At 40.6% G+C, this 16,593-nt stretch overlaps 1 protein-coding gene across 1 annotated transcript in view; it reads left to right on the top strand.

The window, feature by feature from the left end:
* Nucleotides 1-770: 770 nt before the first annotated feature.
* The window catches only part of GNL2 (G protein nucleolar 2), a 25,970-nt gene continuing 10,147 nt past the window's right edge, over nucleotides 771-16,593 (top strand). The window contains exons 1-8 of the mRNA XM_012779929.2: nucleotides 771-966; nucleotides 2,553-2,637; nucleotides 3,552-3,646; nucleotides 5,655-5,794; nucleotides 9,058-9,242; nucleotides 11,862-11,928; nucleotides 12,854-13,012; nucleotides 13,569-13,682. Of these exons, the coding sequence (XP_012635383.1) occupies nucleotides 903-966; nucleotides 2,553-2,637; nucleotides 3,552-3,646; nucleotides 5,655-5,794; nucleotides 9,058-9,242; nucleotides 11,862-11,928; nucleotides 12,854-13,012; nucleotides 13,569-13,682 (909 nt within the window). The 5' untranslated portion in view covers nucleotides 771-902. The remainder of the gene's footprint in view (nucleotides 967-2,552; nucleotides 2,638-3,551; nucleotides 3,647-5,654; nucleotides 5,795-9,057; nucleotides 9,243-11,861; nucleotides 11,929-12,853; nucleotides 13,013-13,568; nucleotides 13,683-16,593) is intronic.

Here is a 16,593-nt window from a genome sequence, read left to right as displayed (position 1 = left end):
AATTTCAGGTGAACAAATAATAATTTTTTAATATAACCATGTTCTAGGCAATCTTTGGGACATACTTGTCCTAAAGAAAAGTATTCACTCTTTATCTGAAATTCAGATTCATCTGGGTGTCCTGTATTCTTATTTGCTAATATTTGCAGCCCTCCTAGTAGGTGATATTTGAGCTGAGAAGTGAATGACCAGAAGGAATCAGAGATGCAAAGATTTAGGGACAGAGTGGTCCAGGCAGAGAGCACATCCAGAGTAAATGTCAGAATAACCAGAGGGAGGGAGGTACAAATGAGGTCAGATAAATAGGCAGGGACTAGATCACAGAATTCTGTAGGGATGGCAAAAATTTTGAATGTCTCTCTCTCCTCTCTCCCTCCCCTCCACTCCCATTCTAAGAATGATAAGCCATTGACGTTTTAAGGAAGAGGATGACATGTTCTCATTGACATTTGGCTGCCGTGTGGTCGGCCACTTTGGAAGGGCTTAGAGGACAAACTGAGAAGATAATTAAACTAAAGCTTGTGCCATTGGCCTGGGAAGAGGCTTCTGTATTTGGTAGTGGACCCAACTAGGAGCTCTGGACTGCGCGTCCAGGGTAACTAGGCGGTTGCTATGGAGGGGCAGCTTGGCGGTTGCTAGGGCAGGAGAGGGCGGGGACTTGGCTCAGGCTCGTGTCTAAGAGGCCAGGGCGGGGGCGGAGCCAGGAAGGTGGCGGCCCTGCGCCGCGCGTTCGCAGGAAGTCGCGCAGGGGCAGGGCTGGGCGCGAGCGGAAGTGACGTCGTCGTTGCACACGTGGTGCGGCGTGGTTCACGCGGGTCACTTCGGCCGGGCCTGGGAAGTTCTGAGCTCTTTCACCCGGCGTTAGCAGGACCTCGCAGTCCGGTCCCCGTCTCGTCGCCAAGATGGTGAAGCCCAAGTTCAAAGGACGGAGCACCATCAACCGCTCCAAGGCCAGCACAAACCCGGGTACAGGCGGCGGGGCTCGTCTGGTGTACAGAGGCGGGTGGAGCTTGGAGAAAGTACGGGGGAGAGCTCTTAGGAGGCCGAGAGGGAGGAGGGGCACCTGGGTGGCGCTGCTTGGCGAGTGACCTCGAGGAAAGTGGCTGTGGGGGATGAGAAGGGAAAAGGAAAGCAACATTTGCGGTGGTTTCTTCACTCGGGGGTCCTGAGGAGGGTTGACATTTTGCATGACTGACAGGCCGAGGTGTAGTCGCCTGGTAACGTGAACACTCAAGCCCGGCAGCCTTGGGTCGTCTCAAGTTGAGAGATTCAGAGAACGAATAAAAATGGTGTAGGCCGACCCATTGGGCCTTTTACACTTAACTACAATTGCCTGCCACCTTAGCTTTGACCATTTAAATGAGAACGGGATTGTGGATGTGGCCCTTGGAATCATGCCATTCCTGTAAAGTGCATATGAATCCTACAGATAAATCAATATGATCGCGTCAATAAATTTATTTTTGGAGATGTGTATAAGTTGGGGTGAGGTTCCACCTACAGGATGAACAAGATAGCCTTTGGGGGAGTCCTTTCCATTCGGGTTTAGTTAATAAATCTTTGTTTTTAAATATGGTCTAGAGTTTTTGACAACTTTAATGCATGTTGACTGTTTTCCCTGGATTGATAATAAATCATTCAATTGGTGTAGATTGTAATCTCAGAATGTTAGCCCGGAAAAGTCCCTTAGAGATGATTTTATAGGTGAAGAGAAGGAACCAAAACAGGGAAAGTCACGGTTGGCACAGTCAGTGAGTAGTAGAGCCGCCAGCTGGTTTTATACAGCATCACTTCAGGCGCAGACAGGTGGTTTGAAGGGCTCCTAAAATGAGAAGCTAGGCTAGTATTACCTTGCTTATTTGTCCTTCTCTTTCTCTTGGAGATGGAAGGCAAGAATTGCTACCTAGTTAGCTGTTGACTGAACTAAAATCAAACATTAGGAAGTTAAGAAACTGACACGTTAAGAACACTTCTGTGTATGTGTGTGTATATATATATATATAAATATTTATGTGTCTCTATATATGTAAGTTGTCTCTATGGTGCCTTGCATGTAGCAGGCCCTCAGTATTTGTTAAACTGAGACACAGAGGTACATGTCTTCATGGTTAAGAGCACAGATGGTGATTGGATGTTTGTGTCAAATTCTCGCTCTGCCACTGGATAGCTGTGTGCCCTTTGGCAAGGTGTCTGACCACTGCCTCAATTTCTCAGTCTGTAGCGTTGGGATAATGTATATAGAATTATTGTGTGACTTAAATGAGGTGATACCTGTAATGTGGCTAGCACAGTGGTGTGATAATGTTCAAAAGTATTAGTTATTATCATTCTCAAACACAATCCTAGTGAAGATCAAAGATTGGGCCAGCTTCGTCATATCATGTAGCTTCTAGTAATAATAATTTTATTGGAGCAACATACAGAAAAAGTAGAGATTTTGTGGCAAGGCGGCAGCTTGTCTAGCTTGGGTGAGCTACTTGGCGTATTTTAAGCAATGACCTTACTTGTACTTATTGGTTATCAAATAGTGCACTGTCTCCTGCTTTTTGTAGATCGAGTGCAGGGAGCAGGAGGCCAAAACATGAGGGACCGGGCTACAATCCGGCGCCTGAATATGTACAGGCAAAAGGAGCGCAGGTGAGCATTGGGTGCTGTTATCCTTCCCTCTTGAGTTGTAGCTGAGACTGATTAAGCCTTTGATGTTCACATCTCTGCTTATTCCAGTTAGTAGTGTATTTTCAAATATCATTTTATATGAGTGTTGCTGTGATACACTTAATTTTTTGTTAAGGGCAAGAGTAGTGGGTGGTTTCACAATACTCCACAAGTGGAGGTCTTGTTCCTCATGGCCCCAGCCTACATGAATGTCACATTAAATCTCACATGTAAATACCTGTCAATGGAAATACAAAGCATATAGGACTACAGTTAAGAAAGCTACCAGCAGACTTGTTTTTTAATGCCAAACTTTAGATCACAGCATTGTGGCACTTGGACACTCATCACAACTCTGAGTTCTACTGAGACAGCCTCTAGCACAGGAACTTGCTGAGTGTGGCATTTTGCTTGCTGGTCTTAATTTGTTTGGTAATTAGATTCTTCATCTGTTCTAAAAGACATGTCTAAAACCAAACAGTGAACTTGATCTTCCTTAGTCACCTACTTTGCAGTTTGTTTTAGCATTTTGAGTTCCATCATAAATCACCCTCTACTTAGAAATTCATTTAAACCAGCCTTCAAATAATTACCAAAAAACTCAAGTATGTGACTTTTTTTAAAAAAGTAAACAAACAGTAAACAGATTGTTAAACATCAGCATTATTTATTATTCCTCTAGCAGAAATCATTACGTGCTCTGTTGCAAGAGGTTAAATGGCTTGGGGCAATCTGTTTCAAATGTAGAAATACTTTTTGTTTACTGGAATCTGTATTTCATGATCATTTAGAACCAGAATAAAAAGTTCTTTTGATGGAAAGTGTATTCTGTAAACCAAACTTTGCTGTTGCCTTTCTTCTGTTGTCAACCAAAATCTGTTATTTCCTCAATTTAGGAACAGTCGTGGTAAAGTAATTAAGCCTCTGCAATATCAATCAACGGTGGCTTCTGGCACAGTGGCAAGAGTAGAGCCAAATATTAAATGGTTTGGTGAGTATTATCACCTGTTACTTTGCTCTACAGAATGTATGCTGTATGGGAAAGGCTAAAATGTTTAAATGTCTAACGGGCAGGAGTTTGTGGTAAGTGGAATGATCAAGGATTATATGAGAAAGGGATAAGAAATACCCTTAGTGGAAAAAGTGCTGAGAAAAGTAGGGGTGGTAGATTTTGTAAATAACTTCTTTCTTTTTTCTAAACTCATTTTGAAGTCTTAATAAATAACTTCTATGTGAAGAGCGCTCGTCATCGTTAATTGTAAGTGAACCCTCTGAAGCAGATAAGACCATTCCTGATGACTAGCATTCACAGACCTTGGAACTCTCATCTTAATCTCTGGTTGCCTAAAGAGATTATTGTTTGAGAGGTGGCCTTGCAGGTGTGTTTGTGTGTTTAGCTTGCAGGGTAAGTGCATTAAGCTGAAGTTCCTCTGAAACACTTTTTCTTAATGGGGTTGTATTTGAACTTGAGTAACAATGAAAGGATCTCGTTTTTGGTCCTTCCAGGAGTGAATAGGGTATCTCTAATCACAAAGGGATCAAAGCTTCTTCCTTTGGAAACTTCCCCTTCTTTTCAGTCTGGGCTTTCAGTCTTTCCCTTAGCCTTTGGTAGATGTGTGGGCACTTCAGATGGTCAGCCCCAGTGTTTGCTTGGCATTTGACCTCTGTGCTTGGGGGCAGATGGCAACTACCATTAAGTATCTTTTACAACTTTTGAGAAGATACCCCCTAAAAACTGCAACACAGAGAAGTGTCCGAAGGAAACTCTATGGAGAGGCATTTAGCATGATGACTGGGTATTATGATTCCAGATCCAGACTGCCTAGGTCTGAATCCTAGTTCTGTTATTTACATGACAATGGGCAAGTTATTAAGTCTGTTCATTGATATTTCTCATCTCTAAAATGAGAATAAAAATAGAACATATCTCATGGGACTGTCGTGGTAATCAGATGAGTAAATACATATAGAGTGCATAGAATAGTGCCTATGGTAAATAGCAGATAGAGAGTAATTTTTTAAAATATTTTATTTTATTTTAATTAATTACTTTACTTTTAGATTTTTTTTCCTTTATATTTGGGCAGCATCTGAATTTAAAGCAACATACTATTTAATTGAATACTTTACTTTCTTTTTTTGTTTTTGAGACAGTGTCTCACTTTGTTACCCAGGCTAGAGTGAGTGCCGTGGCGTCAGCCTAGCTCACAGCAACCTCAAACTCCTGGGCTCAAGCAATCCTGCTGCCTCAGCCTCCCGAGTAGCTGGGACTACAGGCATGCGTCACCATGCCTGGCTAATTTTTTCTATATATATTTTAGTTGGCCAATTAATTTCTTTCTATTTATAGTAGAGATGGGGTCTCGCTCTTGCTCAGTCTGGTTTCGAACCCCTGACCTGGAGCAATCCGCCCACCTTGGCCTCCCAGAGTGCTAGGATTACAGGTGTGAGCCACCACCCCCTGCCAATACTTTACTTTCTTCATGATCTTTCACTTACAAGGTGTTGTGGTGTTGCAGGCCTGCATCTTGTTCCCTTTGCATGCATTCATTAGTTAATTTAATCGTCCTTTCAAACCCTGATAACCCTAAAAATTGTAACTATGACTCAAATGTCTGTGTTTCAAGATTCTCTGTTTATACTGACTGATCAGCTACAATCAGCTCCAAATTTCTCTGCCAGATCTAACAGGAAGTAGGACATTTGTTAGATCTCAGTTCCATTCAGTGCTGTTTATTTTTCGGTTGGAAAACTGTTGAAACCCTTTGTATGTCTGGGTTGGTAGAATAGTTCATAGTGTATGAGTGCAGAAAAGGCAGTTTTTTGTTTGGTTTCTTTTTCCCCTAAGTTTGAAAACAGCTACAAGTGATAGATGTATTAGGTGCTTGGGTGAGTGAGGGTGATTTAAAAGCTTGCCTTTCACTGTGTCAGTGGAAGATGGATACAGAAGTAAAACCAAGTTATTTATTAAATGGCAACCTTCTTTATTTGTAAAACAGGAAACACACGTGTGATTAAGCAGTCATCATTACAAAAATTTCAAGAAGAAATGGATACAGTTATGAAGGATCCATACAAAGTTGTCATGAAGCAAAGCAAGTTACCAATGTCTCTTCTCCATGATCGAATCCGGCCTCATGTAAGATGTAGGATATGCCTGGTGATGGAATTTCTTGGGCAAACTCCATACAGATCCCTCTTGTCTTTTGTTTTTTCTTAGAAAATAGTGACTTTAACGTAGCAGTGATGAACTCTCTGGGACTTCTCTTTCCATCTTTGTCAGTTACCTTCAGTGTGAATCACATTTTATCAGAGAGGTACAGTAGTATAGTGAATCAAAGCGCAGGTTTGGGAGTGAGACCTGAATTTTAATCCTTGCTCTACCCTTTCCTATGCTCTTAGTTAGGTTCTTCTGTGAGCTTTAAATTCTTTTTTTTTTATTCTTTTTTTTTTTGAGTCAGAGTTTCACTCTTTTGCCTGGGCTACTGTGTTTCCCTGAAAATAAGACAGGGTCCTATGTTTATTTTTCTTCAAGAAGACACCCTAGGGCTTATTTTCAGGGGATATGTTATTTTTTTTAAGTATGGTACAACAACCTACATTTATTCAAATATAGTTAAGTCATCGTCTTCTGGAACATCATCATAACTCTCCAAACCCCGAATTCCATCCTGAATTTCTTGCAACTCTATTTCCTTTAGAACCATTGGCCCCAAACTCTCATGTTGAGCAATAGAGCTCTCCTGAGGCAAATGAGAAGGGCTGCTCGTCTTCTTTACTGCTCCGAGACGAAATGCATGGGTTGTGCAGATAGGCTGTGTAGCCACGCCCATCATTAGGTCTTATTTTCGGGGTGGCTTATACTGCGCTAATACTGCGCTTAGAAATCTTGCTAGGGCTTATTTTATGAGTAGGTCTTATTTTTTGGGAAACACGGTAGAGTGCCGTGGCATCAGCCTAGCTCACAGCAACCTCAAACTTCTGGGCTCAAGCAATCCTACTGCCTTAGCCTCCCAAGTAGCTGAGACTACAGGCATGTGCCACCATGCCTGGCTAGTTTTTTCTATATATTTTTAGTTGTCTAGATAATTTCTTTCTAATTTTAGTAGATATGGGGTCTCGCTCTTGCTTAGGCTGGTCTCGAACTCCTGAGCTCAAATTATCCTCCCGCTTCGGCCTCCCAGAGTGCTAGGATTACAGGCATGAGCCACCATGCCCGGCCAGGCAAACTTGTTTTAAGTCGTAATTCTGTTAACTCGGGGAAACGTAGAATTAGGATTGAGTTGGTAGAACTTTGGTGTTGTGTACCTCTAGCTTTTGTGAGATCCTTGGAGATTTCTTCTCAGCTGAAGGAAAGGGTGCTCTTCACATTGGTTGTTGGTTGCTGAAGTTTGAAGTACAGTAAGGATTCGGTCTGGCTTGAGTGGAATGAGTTTCACACAGAACAAAGAAGTGGCCTAATGTTTGCCTGCACGCTTTTACTTGCATTGAATAATAATTCCCAGAAATGTAGCCAGGACATAGGCTTCAGTTCCAGTATAAGGAGGGGAGGGAAACATTGACATGCATACATGGATTAAACAGTTCAAAGAAAAGTGTTTACTTGCAGAACAAAATAAAACCAAGGCCTGGTTATTGCCTCAGGTTTTGTCAATTATGTTTTGTTTTATGATGGACTAGAAGAATGGCACCTATTAGTGGAATGACTGTTTTCTTTCAGGGAAACACATGAGTGTAATTCATGAACCACAGACAAGTTGCTCATTTCCCTTGTTCTCTTTGTCTATTCTCCCTAAAGCCATCTTTTAACCAACTATTGAATCTGTTTATGGGAAGGACAGAGAGGTTCTATTACGGATTTATTGCTTTGTTGCCTGTTCTAGTTGTTCACTGCTTCTAAAATTCAGTGTTTAAATATCTGACATGTAGAATGAGGATCTACAGTTGCAGCAGTCAGCTTCTATTTTGATGCAGAAAGGTACTCAGTGTAGTTGATGAATTTTCTGCTTTGGCCTTGAAAAACCTTACCTATTTTATTTTAATGTGATATCTACTACTTGTTATACATTCTAATTCTGAGATTATTCTGCACAGTGGAATCAAATCAGATGTGCTTTTAGCTTTTGCACATTCAACTATATGTGTGTTAGAATTCCTATATTTCTGTAGCAATGCAGTAAAAATGCTGTAACTTATTTTGCATGTACTCTATTATATACTTATTAATGTGTAGGTTTATAAACATAAAACTTTTTGTTTACTGTACTTTATAGGTTATTTAAGAGACTTTCAGGGATAATTTTGGTTACATTTGATTTTATCCAGTGACATTAGAACCTATTTCTCATGTAAAATGTGATTCTTCTGTTTGGAGATGTCCTGGTGGAGGGTAGTGACTAAAACTAAACTAAGTGTTGGGTTAGGGAATCTGAGAAAATCCTAATAGTTTAAGGATCTGTAAAAGTTGGAAGCAGAGATCTGTTAAAGCTCAGAATCTATAGGGGGTTGCTCCGGCATCCCCACAGCTTTTAGAAGGGGGAGCTTATACTGAGGAGAAAAGGAAGTTTTGGGGGTTTTTTTTTGTTTTTTTTTTAAAGGATATTCTCTATGGCCTGTTAACATTTTGTTACGTGATAGATCCTAACTCAAGCTTTGACTTTTATCCTGCTTCAAAAATTCCTATGTCTGTAACTTCTTTACAGGCACATCAAGTTCTAGTTAGTATCAGGTTCCTTTTTTATCACATCTAAACTATTATTTTGGACTTTTGCTAGATGTTTTTCATCTGAAGACTTTCCATGTGTGTTTAATAAAAACGTTACCTAAATTAGGGAAAATGTTATCTGAAACTAAAATGCATCTTACAAAACAAGCAATTCCTTTTAGCCATGAAAGAAATTAACTTCCAAGAAAAAGTTGGCATTTATAGTTGGTTTAAAAAAACACACACACAAATTTGAGTATGATTGTCCTTGACAAAATCTGTGAATTTGGCGAATTTTATGCACTTGTTTGAAAGCTCAAAAAATGGCAGAAAAGATAAGTTAATATTCATCATTGTAGCCTTAATTACATTTGACTAAAGTTTATGATAAATGAAATAAAGGAGAGCTTTTGGCAAGTCTTACACAACTATTCATATTTGCTTTGATTATTTATATTACTTTTATATTTCTCCAAGGAAGCTTACAGAACTTCAGAATAGGGGAACCAAGTGCTTGTTGTGCTATTTAAAAAAGGATTGATGATTTGAAACCAGACTGAATCCATGTTCTTGTGGATTTTGGTATGGGCTGAGTTTGGAAAAATAGAATCAGAAAGTCTTTTCCAGGTAGGTTTTTAACTTTATGCTTTTCTTCTGTGCTTTCCTTAGTTTTACCTGTAATTTTCCTTTCTCATTAGAACTCGAAAGTGCACATTCTTGATACTGAAAGTTTTGAAACTACATTTGGCCCTAAGTCACAGAGGAAGCGACCAAACTTATTTGCAAGTGATATGCAGTCTCTTCTAGAAAATGCTGAAATGTCCACTCAGAGCTATGACCAGGGCAAAGATCGAGATTTGGTCACTGAAGACACTGGTGTGAGGTACAGTTTTGAGGTTCATGTAGATCTTGTCATTTGCTCTTCTGCAACAAAACATTTTCCTTAAACTTATTTTGTCTATGTGAAGCTCAGTAGCTTTAAATCATAGATGGAGAGTTATCCTCTTCTCTCGGACTAGAAATGTTGGTGAAATTGGGGCCAAACTGAAAATAGTTCAAGGTGGCTTGATGGCCGATTGCCACACATCTCTTTCCATCCCCCAAATAAAATAGATGACATTTTCTTCTTCAATATCATAGTAGTATATCCTGTCATGGACAAATTAAAACATACGGTTAAGTTGGAAAATACAACAAAATGAAAATAACTCACCCATGACATATGTTAAGCATTGTTAACACCTTTCTTAACTGGAGGTCTCTGGACCACTGGGGAGTTTATGGATGGCCTTTGAGGTTTCTGTGACCCTCTGAAGATAATATGAGAAATTTATGAACATGCATAAAGGTGGTGAGGTTTTGTTGTTTTTATTTTTGTTTTTGTATTGTTTTGGGGAGGAGGAGGAGAGGAAGAGTCCATAACTTTCATCATATTCTTGCAGGAATCTATACCCAAAAGAAGGTTAAGAATTAGTCACTGATATATATCCATCTAGATAGTTTTCGTTTTTTTGTTTTTTTAAAGATACTGTGCCTCATTCTGCTTGCCCAGGCTGGAGTGTAGTGGTGCAATTGTAGCTCATTGTAACCGCAAACTCCTGGGCTCAGGCAATCCTCCCTCATCAGCCTCTGGAGCTAGGACTACAGGTATAAGCCAACATACCCAGGTAATTTTTTTTTTTTTTTTTTTTTTGAGACAGTCTCACTCTTGTTGCCCCGGCTAGAGTGCCATGACGTCACCCTAGCTCACAGCAAACTCAAATTCCTAGACTCGAGCAATCCTGCCTCAGCCACCTGAATAGCTAGGACTACAGGCATGCACCACCATGCCCGGCTAATGTTTTCTATATATTTTTAGTTGGCCAATTAATTTCTTTCTATTTTCAGTAGAGACAGGGTCTTGCTCTTGCTCAGGCTGGTCTCGAACTCCTGAGCTCAAATGATCCTCCTGCCTTGGCCTCCCAGAGTGCTCGGATTACAGGCGTGAGCCACCGTGCCCAGCCTGATTTTTTTTTTTTGAGACAGAGTCTTGATTTGTTGCCCAGGCTAGAGTGAGTGCCGTGGCATCAGCCTAGCTCACAGCAACCTCAAACTCCTGGGCTCCAGCCATCCTACTGCCTCAGCCTCCCGAGTAGCTGGGACTACAGGCATGCGCCACCATGCCTGGCTAATTTTTTCTATATATATTAGTTGGCCAATTAATTTCTTTCTATTTATAGTAGAGATGGGGTCTTGCTCTTGCTCAGGCTGGTTTCGAACTCCTAACCTGGAGCAATCCGCCCACCTCGGCCTCCCAGAGTGCTAGAATTACAGGCGTGAGCCACCACACCTGGCCTGATTTTTAAAAATTATTTTGTAGAGATGAAGTCTCACTGTATTGCCAGCACTTTGGGAGGCTGAGGCAAGACGAACACTTTAGGCCAAGAATTTGACACCACACCTGGCTAATATTTTCTGTTTTTAGTAGAGACCAGTCTTGTTCTTGCTCAGGCTGGTCTCAAACTCCTGAGCTCAAGCTATCCTCGGCCTCAGAGTGCTAGGATTACATGTGTGAGTTACCACACCCCGCCTAAATTTACTGTTTTAACCGTTTTTAAGTGTACAGTTCAGTGGCATTAAATGCATTTACGTTGTTGTGCAACCATCACCACTATCCACCTCTAGAACTTTTTTATCCCAAATTGAAACTCTGCACCCACTCAACACTAACTCTCTATTTCCCCCTCTCCTGCTCCCCAGCCCCTGGTAACCACCATTCTACTTTCTGTCTCTTACTGGTGTGACTGGTCTAGGTACCTCACATAAGTGGAATCATACAGTAATTGTCCTTTTGTGTCTGGTTTATTCCACTTACCATAATGTCCTTGGGTTCATCATGTGTCAGAACTTCCTTCTTTTTTCTTAAAATTAATTTACTTTTTTCTCACCTGAATTTTCTTTTTTAAAAACTGAATAATATTTCATTGTATTGTATATGCCACATTGTGTTTTCACCTGTTAACGGACATTTGAGTACAGTCACTTTTTTTTTTTCTTTTTTTTTTTTTTTGAGACAGAGTCTCGCTTTGTTGCCCAGGCTAGAGTGAGTGCCATGGCGTCAGCCTAGCTCACAGCAACCCCAATCTTCTGGGCTCAAGCGATCCTACTGTCTCAGCCTCCAGAGTAGCTGGTACTACAGGCATGTGCCACCATGCCTGGCTAATTTTTTCTCTATATATTAGTTGGCTAATTAATTTCTCTCTATTTATAGTAGAGACGGGGTCTTGCTCTTGCTCAGGCTGGTTTCGAACTCCTGACCTTGAGCAATCCACCCACCTCAGCCTCCCAGAGAGCTAGGATTACAGGCGTGAGCCACCGCGCCCAGCCAACTTTTTAAATTTAGTTTGTTTTCAGTCCATCTCTAACTGGGTTTGGTAACCTTTCATACATGGACTTTTCCCTAAAGCAGCCTTTTAATCTTGACAGTGTTTCAATTGCTCATTTTGGGTGCTTTCTTATTTAGAAATGAAGCCCAAGAAGAGATATATAAAAAGGGACAGTCAAAAAGAATATGGGGTGAGCTCTACAAGGTAAGACTCTTAAATTCTCTTTCATTGAGTGATTCCATTGGTTTTCATGATTTTGTATGAGAATATTGGTTTTGATATATTTAAGCTCTGTCAGCTAAAGTACAGACTCCACTGCCTGTTCCATCCTCTTCCTCCATCCCAAAGAAATTAGGATTGATGTAGCCATGCATGATGTATTACCATTGTTTTAGGTAACTAACTTTTTAGAATTACTGGTAAAATAGTAGCAGCTACCTTTTATACACTCATATATTACCTATCAATATTTCTTTAGATTACCTGCTATAGTAATATTCCTATTTAAATTTATGATACCTGGTTAGAGCCACATGAAGTTTTAAGCTATTTAGTCCACCCATTTCCTTTTATAGGTGAGGACACATGTCTAGAAAGGTTTAATACCTTACTGAGCTTACCCAGCTCATTAGTAGAAGAGGGTTTGCATATTGTGGCTCTTGATCCAATGCTCTTTAAATGGCTGATTTTATGTGCACGCAATAATAACCTTGGGAAGAAAGACCTTCAAGCATAGTCACATAATTAAGCAGTAACATAGTTGGAAACTAGTACCATAAAGGCAAACTACATATTTAAGTTTTCTATGAAATACGTAAAACCTATAAAAATAGAAACTTACGGAAGTCTAAGGAGTAAATGATTCAGTTCAATAATCATAGTAGTTATGAAATAAGATGGGCTTCATCTAACTTGTTTTCCTGTTTGAAATTTGACAAATTCAAGTACCCACAGGATGAAAAACCTTTTGTATTCTGATCTCTGGGCATTGAGATTGGCTACAATCTACTCTCCCCACAACTGGTTTGAAATTATCTCTAAATATTCTTATTTTTTCCACATTCCCTTAAATGTCATCCCTCTTGTGTTTGTCTCATAGCAAATCATTTTTGCCTCTTTAAATTTGCAGGTGATAGATTCATCAGATGTTGTAGTTCAAGTTCTTGATGCTAGAGATCCAATGGGTACTCGTTCCCCTCACATTGAGACTTACTTGAAAAAGGAAAAACCCTGGAAACACCTCATTTTTGTTCTTAACAAATGTGACCTTGTTCCAACCTGGGCAACAGTAAGTATAGCTACTAATCCAAAACAATCTGTCAAGACCACACATCTTGTATAGACCTTGAAGTATATGTAAATCAGTTTTACGGTTTCTAGGATAACGTGTTGCACTTTGGAGATTGCTTGTAGTCATTGGGTTGTTCTCACTGAAAACGAAACTTAAATGTGTTTCATTGCTGATTGGCAGAGGCACCTTTTATTGTCTGGCCGTTTGTAATCTTACTCTGACGAGACAGCTGCAGTATCCCCACACAATGAAGACTGTGTGCCCCTTCGGAAGGAGACAGTTGCCGCCACCACCGGCCTGCTTCACATTATGTTCCATTAACTGTGCTTAGTAGCTATGAAGGCATTTTGGGAATATTGTTTTGCATTTATAAGACAAAAGACAAAGCATTAACTGTCATACTTGAAAAAAACATTTCAAAGAAATATAGCCAACATTTTCCTCAGACAACAGTGTATTTGGAACACAATCCTGTAATTCAAACTCTGATTCTTCCACATATTGTAAATAAACAAGCTATGATTTACCAGCATGCCTCTTTCTTTCCCTTTAGAAACGATGGGTTGCTGTTCTCTCCCAGGATTACCCAACACTTGCTTTCCATGCAAGTCTCACCAACCCCTTTGGCAAAGGGGCGTTCATTCAGCTTTTGCGGCAGTTTGGAAAGGTATGGAGACCTGATCTGCTTCTCCTGATGTTGTGTAGCTGTGAGTTGTGTAAGAATCTCGCTTAGCACAGGGTGGCACAAAGTTACTAGCTTCGCTTCCCTCATCCTGCTGTGTTTTCTAGAGATGTAAAACTCACAGAGCCTGTGGATTGGAAGGGATTCTGAAATGTTTTCTTGCTCAACCTTTCACTCCATCCCTGACCAGCGTTGCTTCCCTTACTGCCACATCCCTGGCACCTTATGGTCCAGCCTCTGCTTGAGGATGGACCTCCTCCCAACTCTCTTCTCCACCCTGGGCTTTCAGGGCTCGCCCTGCTTCCTCTGCCTTCGGGGCCTGTGCAGTTTCTGTCTCCTCTAGCTGCACAGGGCCATGGCAGAGCTCAAGCCTCAGATCCCTGGTCAGATGTCAGTTCTTCAGGGAACCACTGAAACCGCATTACCTTATCACATGTTCTCACAGCTTCATGTTCTATCCCTGTTATTTTGAATTTGTGTATTTGATTAATGCTACCTGGCTTCTAACAAAAAACACACGTCTCCTGTTCACCCTTCCGCACTTCCCAGAAGCAAATACTTCCAATCCTTAGCTGTTATTTCTGTTGTTTTTCTCTGTACTTTAGTGCAGGCTTATGATTTTATTTCTTGATCTTGCCCCGACACACCGCCCCAGTTTTAGATGCTTATTAATTTCCTGCTATGGAAAATGAGGATTCGGTTTCTCACAGCCATCCCCCCTCCCTCTATACATACTTTCCTCCCTCCGTTTTCCCTATATTTGTAGGCAACAATGTTGGGTTACATTATTATTCAGTCAGTGTTTACGTTATTATGACTGTAAAGTATTGGTCGCACCTGAGCCACCTGGTGTGCTATGACTGTCATTCCTTTCTGATAGAAGCCTTCATTTTCTCTGGTGTTACTTTGCTGTGTTTTGTTTCTGTCACTAACGTGCCCCCAAATTCTCTGGTAGAGTGGAAACTTTCAGGATGTCCAGGGCACAGCATGTTGTTCCCTTCGGTGGCTAGTCCTCTGTCCCCCAGTCAGGACTGGCTGCCCTCCAGGCCTGCTGCAGCCTCATCTCTCTGGGATTTTCTTTCACCATCATCCTGAGAATTCTAATGGCTGTTTCCCTGTATTGGATTCCTTGTTTATTGGATTCCTTTTCTTTTTTCTTTTCTTTTTTTTCTGGTTTACTCCTTCCTTTTGATTGAACATATTTTGCAAAAGTTTCTTGAGAAGGGTGCTTAGAAAGAATGTTTCTTGAGATACCTTGTGTTCTGAAAATATCTTTATTCTACCCTCGTACCTTTTCTTCTCAGAATGTTGAAGGCACCACTGCATTGTCTTCTGAGAGATCTCAGGCCATTCTGACTCTTAATCTTTTATGGCTATGATCTTTCCTTAAAATTTCTCTTGTTCTAAAGCGTCACAGTGATGTGCCTCAGTGGGGCTTTTACTGTTTAGCGATCTAGGCATTTCTGGGGACTTTCAGCCTGATATTGTCTTACATTATTTTTATGACATTTCCTATCCCCCTCTATTGTCTGCATTCCTGTTTAGATATTTCGTTTTACCTCCTGGTCAAATTCTTTAATTTTCTTGTCATTATTTTGGTAGATATAACATTTTGCTCTATTTTCTGGGCCATTCCCTTGACTTGGTTGGTATGCTGTTCTATCACAAATTTATTTTGCCTTTCACTTTTAATTTTTAATTTCTGAGAGCTCTTGTTTAACTCATGATTTGCCCCACCCTCTATGACATCTTATTTCACAGATGCAGTGTCTTCTCTGTCTCTCTGAGACTGTTAATAATAGTGATATTTTGGAATTTTCCTCTCTGCTTATGTTGATTCTGTTCCCTCCAAGTTTCCATTAGAGTCACACTTCAAATGTCTGGTTATTCTTGGTTCTCCATTCATATTTAAGAGTAAGGCACAAAAAGTGATAGAATTTTTTGTTGTTGCATGGGGTGGGCTTGTTGACTGATAAACTTCACTGTAGGGTGATTGGTTAGGAACTCAACTATTTTATTGGAGGATACCTTATAGGATCTCACTGTCTGTGGGTCTTTTTTCTTGTGCTTGTGAGTTTCCCCAGAAGAGAATCTTCCAGTCTCAGCTCTGGGCATGTATAAACCTGATTGCCAGGGTTCTGGGTACTCAGGGGGAATAGGGGATTGGGAAGGGGAGTCTCACTATTCAATATTTAGACTGTTAATTATTCACTCTGAGAATACTTGCCTTTAGCTGCTGTTATCTCTTAATCTAGGATCCCTTTCAGGTCTGAAAATTAAAGATATATTCAGACATATAGGAATTCAAAAAAATCTTTATTTCCTAAGGCTCTGGGCTGTTTCTAGGGTAGAGAAGTTTTGTGCCCATGCTGAGTGAGGAGAGTGTGGAGGGGTATGGCTGCTTCCAGAGATTTCTGCCAGTCCTCTTGTCCTACCCCTAGGGGCATCTACCATCAATTCCTGGGGGTTTCTGTGATTCATTGGCATCATTACTGCTGAATTTTTACTTTTTCTATCTTTGCAACCACCTGGCTTTTATATTTTATGGTGAGCCAGGTTAGATACTACTTTTTAGTATCTAGTATTTTATTTAACATAACGTTAATTTTCATTGTCTCATCTCCACCTTATTCTTTGATATTATGTTTTTGGTTCTATTGGGTTAAAATACCCACTGTGTTAATACCCACTGCTGTCATTCTGGTGGAGTTAGGGAGGGAGTGCGGTTAGCATCTTCGATCAGAAGGCCCCATCTGTGCATGGATCTCTTCTGGATAACAGGCTGAGCTCTTTCTCTGAGACTTTCACCCAGTAGTCTAACTTTCGGGGTTGCCCTTTTTCATTTGTTGTTTATTTTTGGCAGTGAAAACACAAAATGGGCCGGGCGCAGTGGCTC

Source organism: Microcebus murinus, chromosome 2 (assembly GCF_040939455.1).
Source record: "Microcebus murinus isolate Inina chromosome 2, M.murinus_Inina_mat1.0, whole genome shotgun sequence".
NCBI classification, from domain to species: Eukaryota; Metazoa; Chordata; class Mammalia; order Primates; family Cheirogaleidae; genus Microcebus; species Microcebus murinus.
This window is presented reverse-complemented; position numbering and strand designations above follow the sequence as displayed.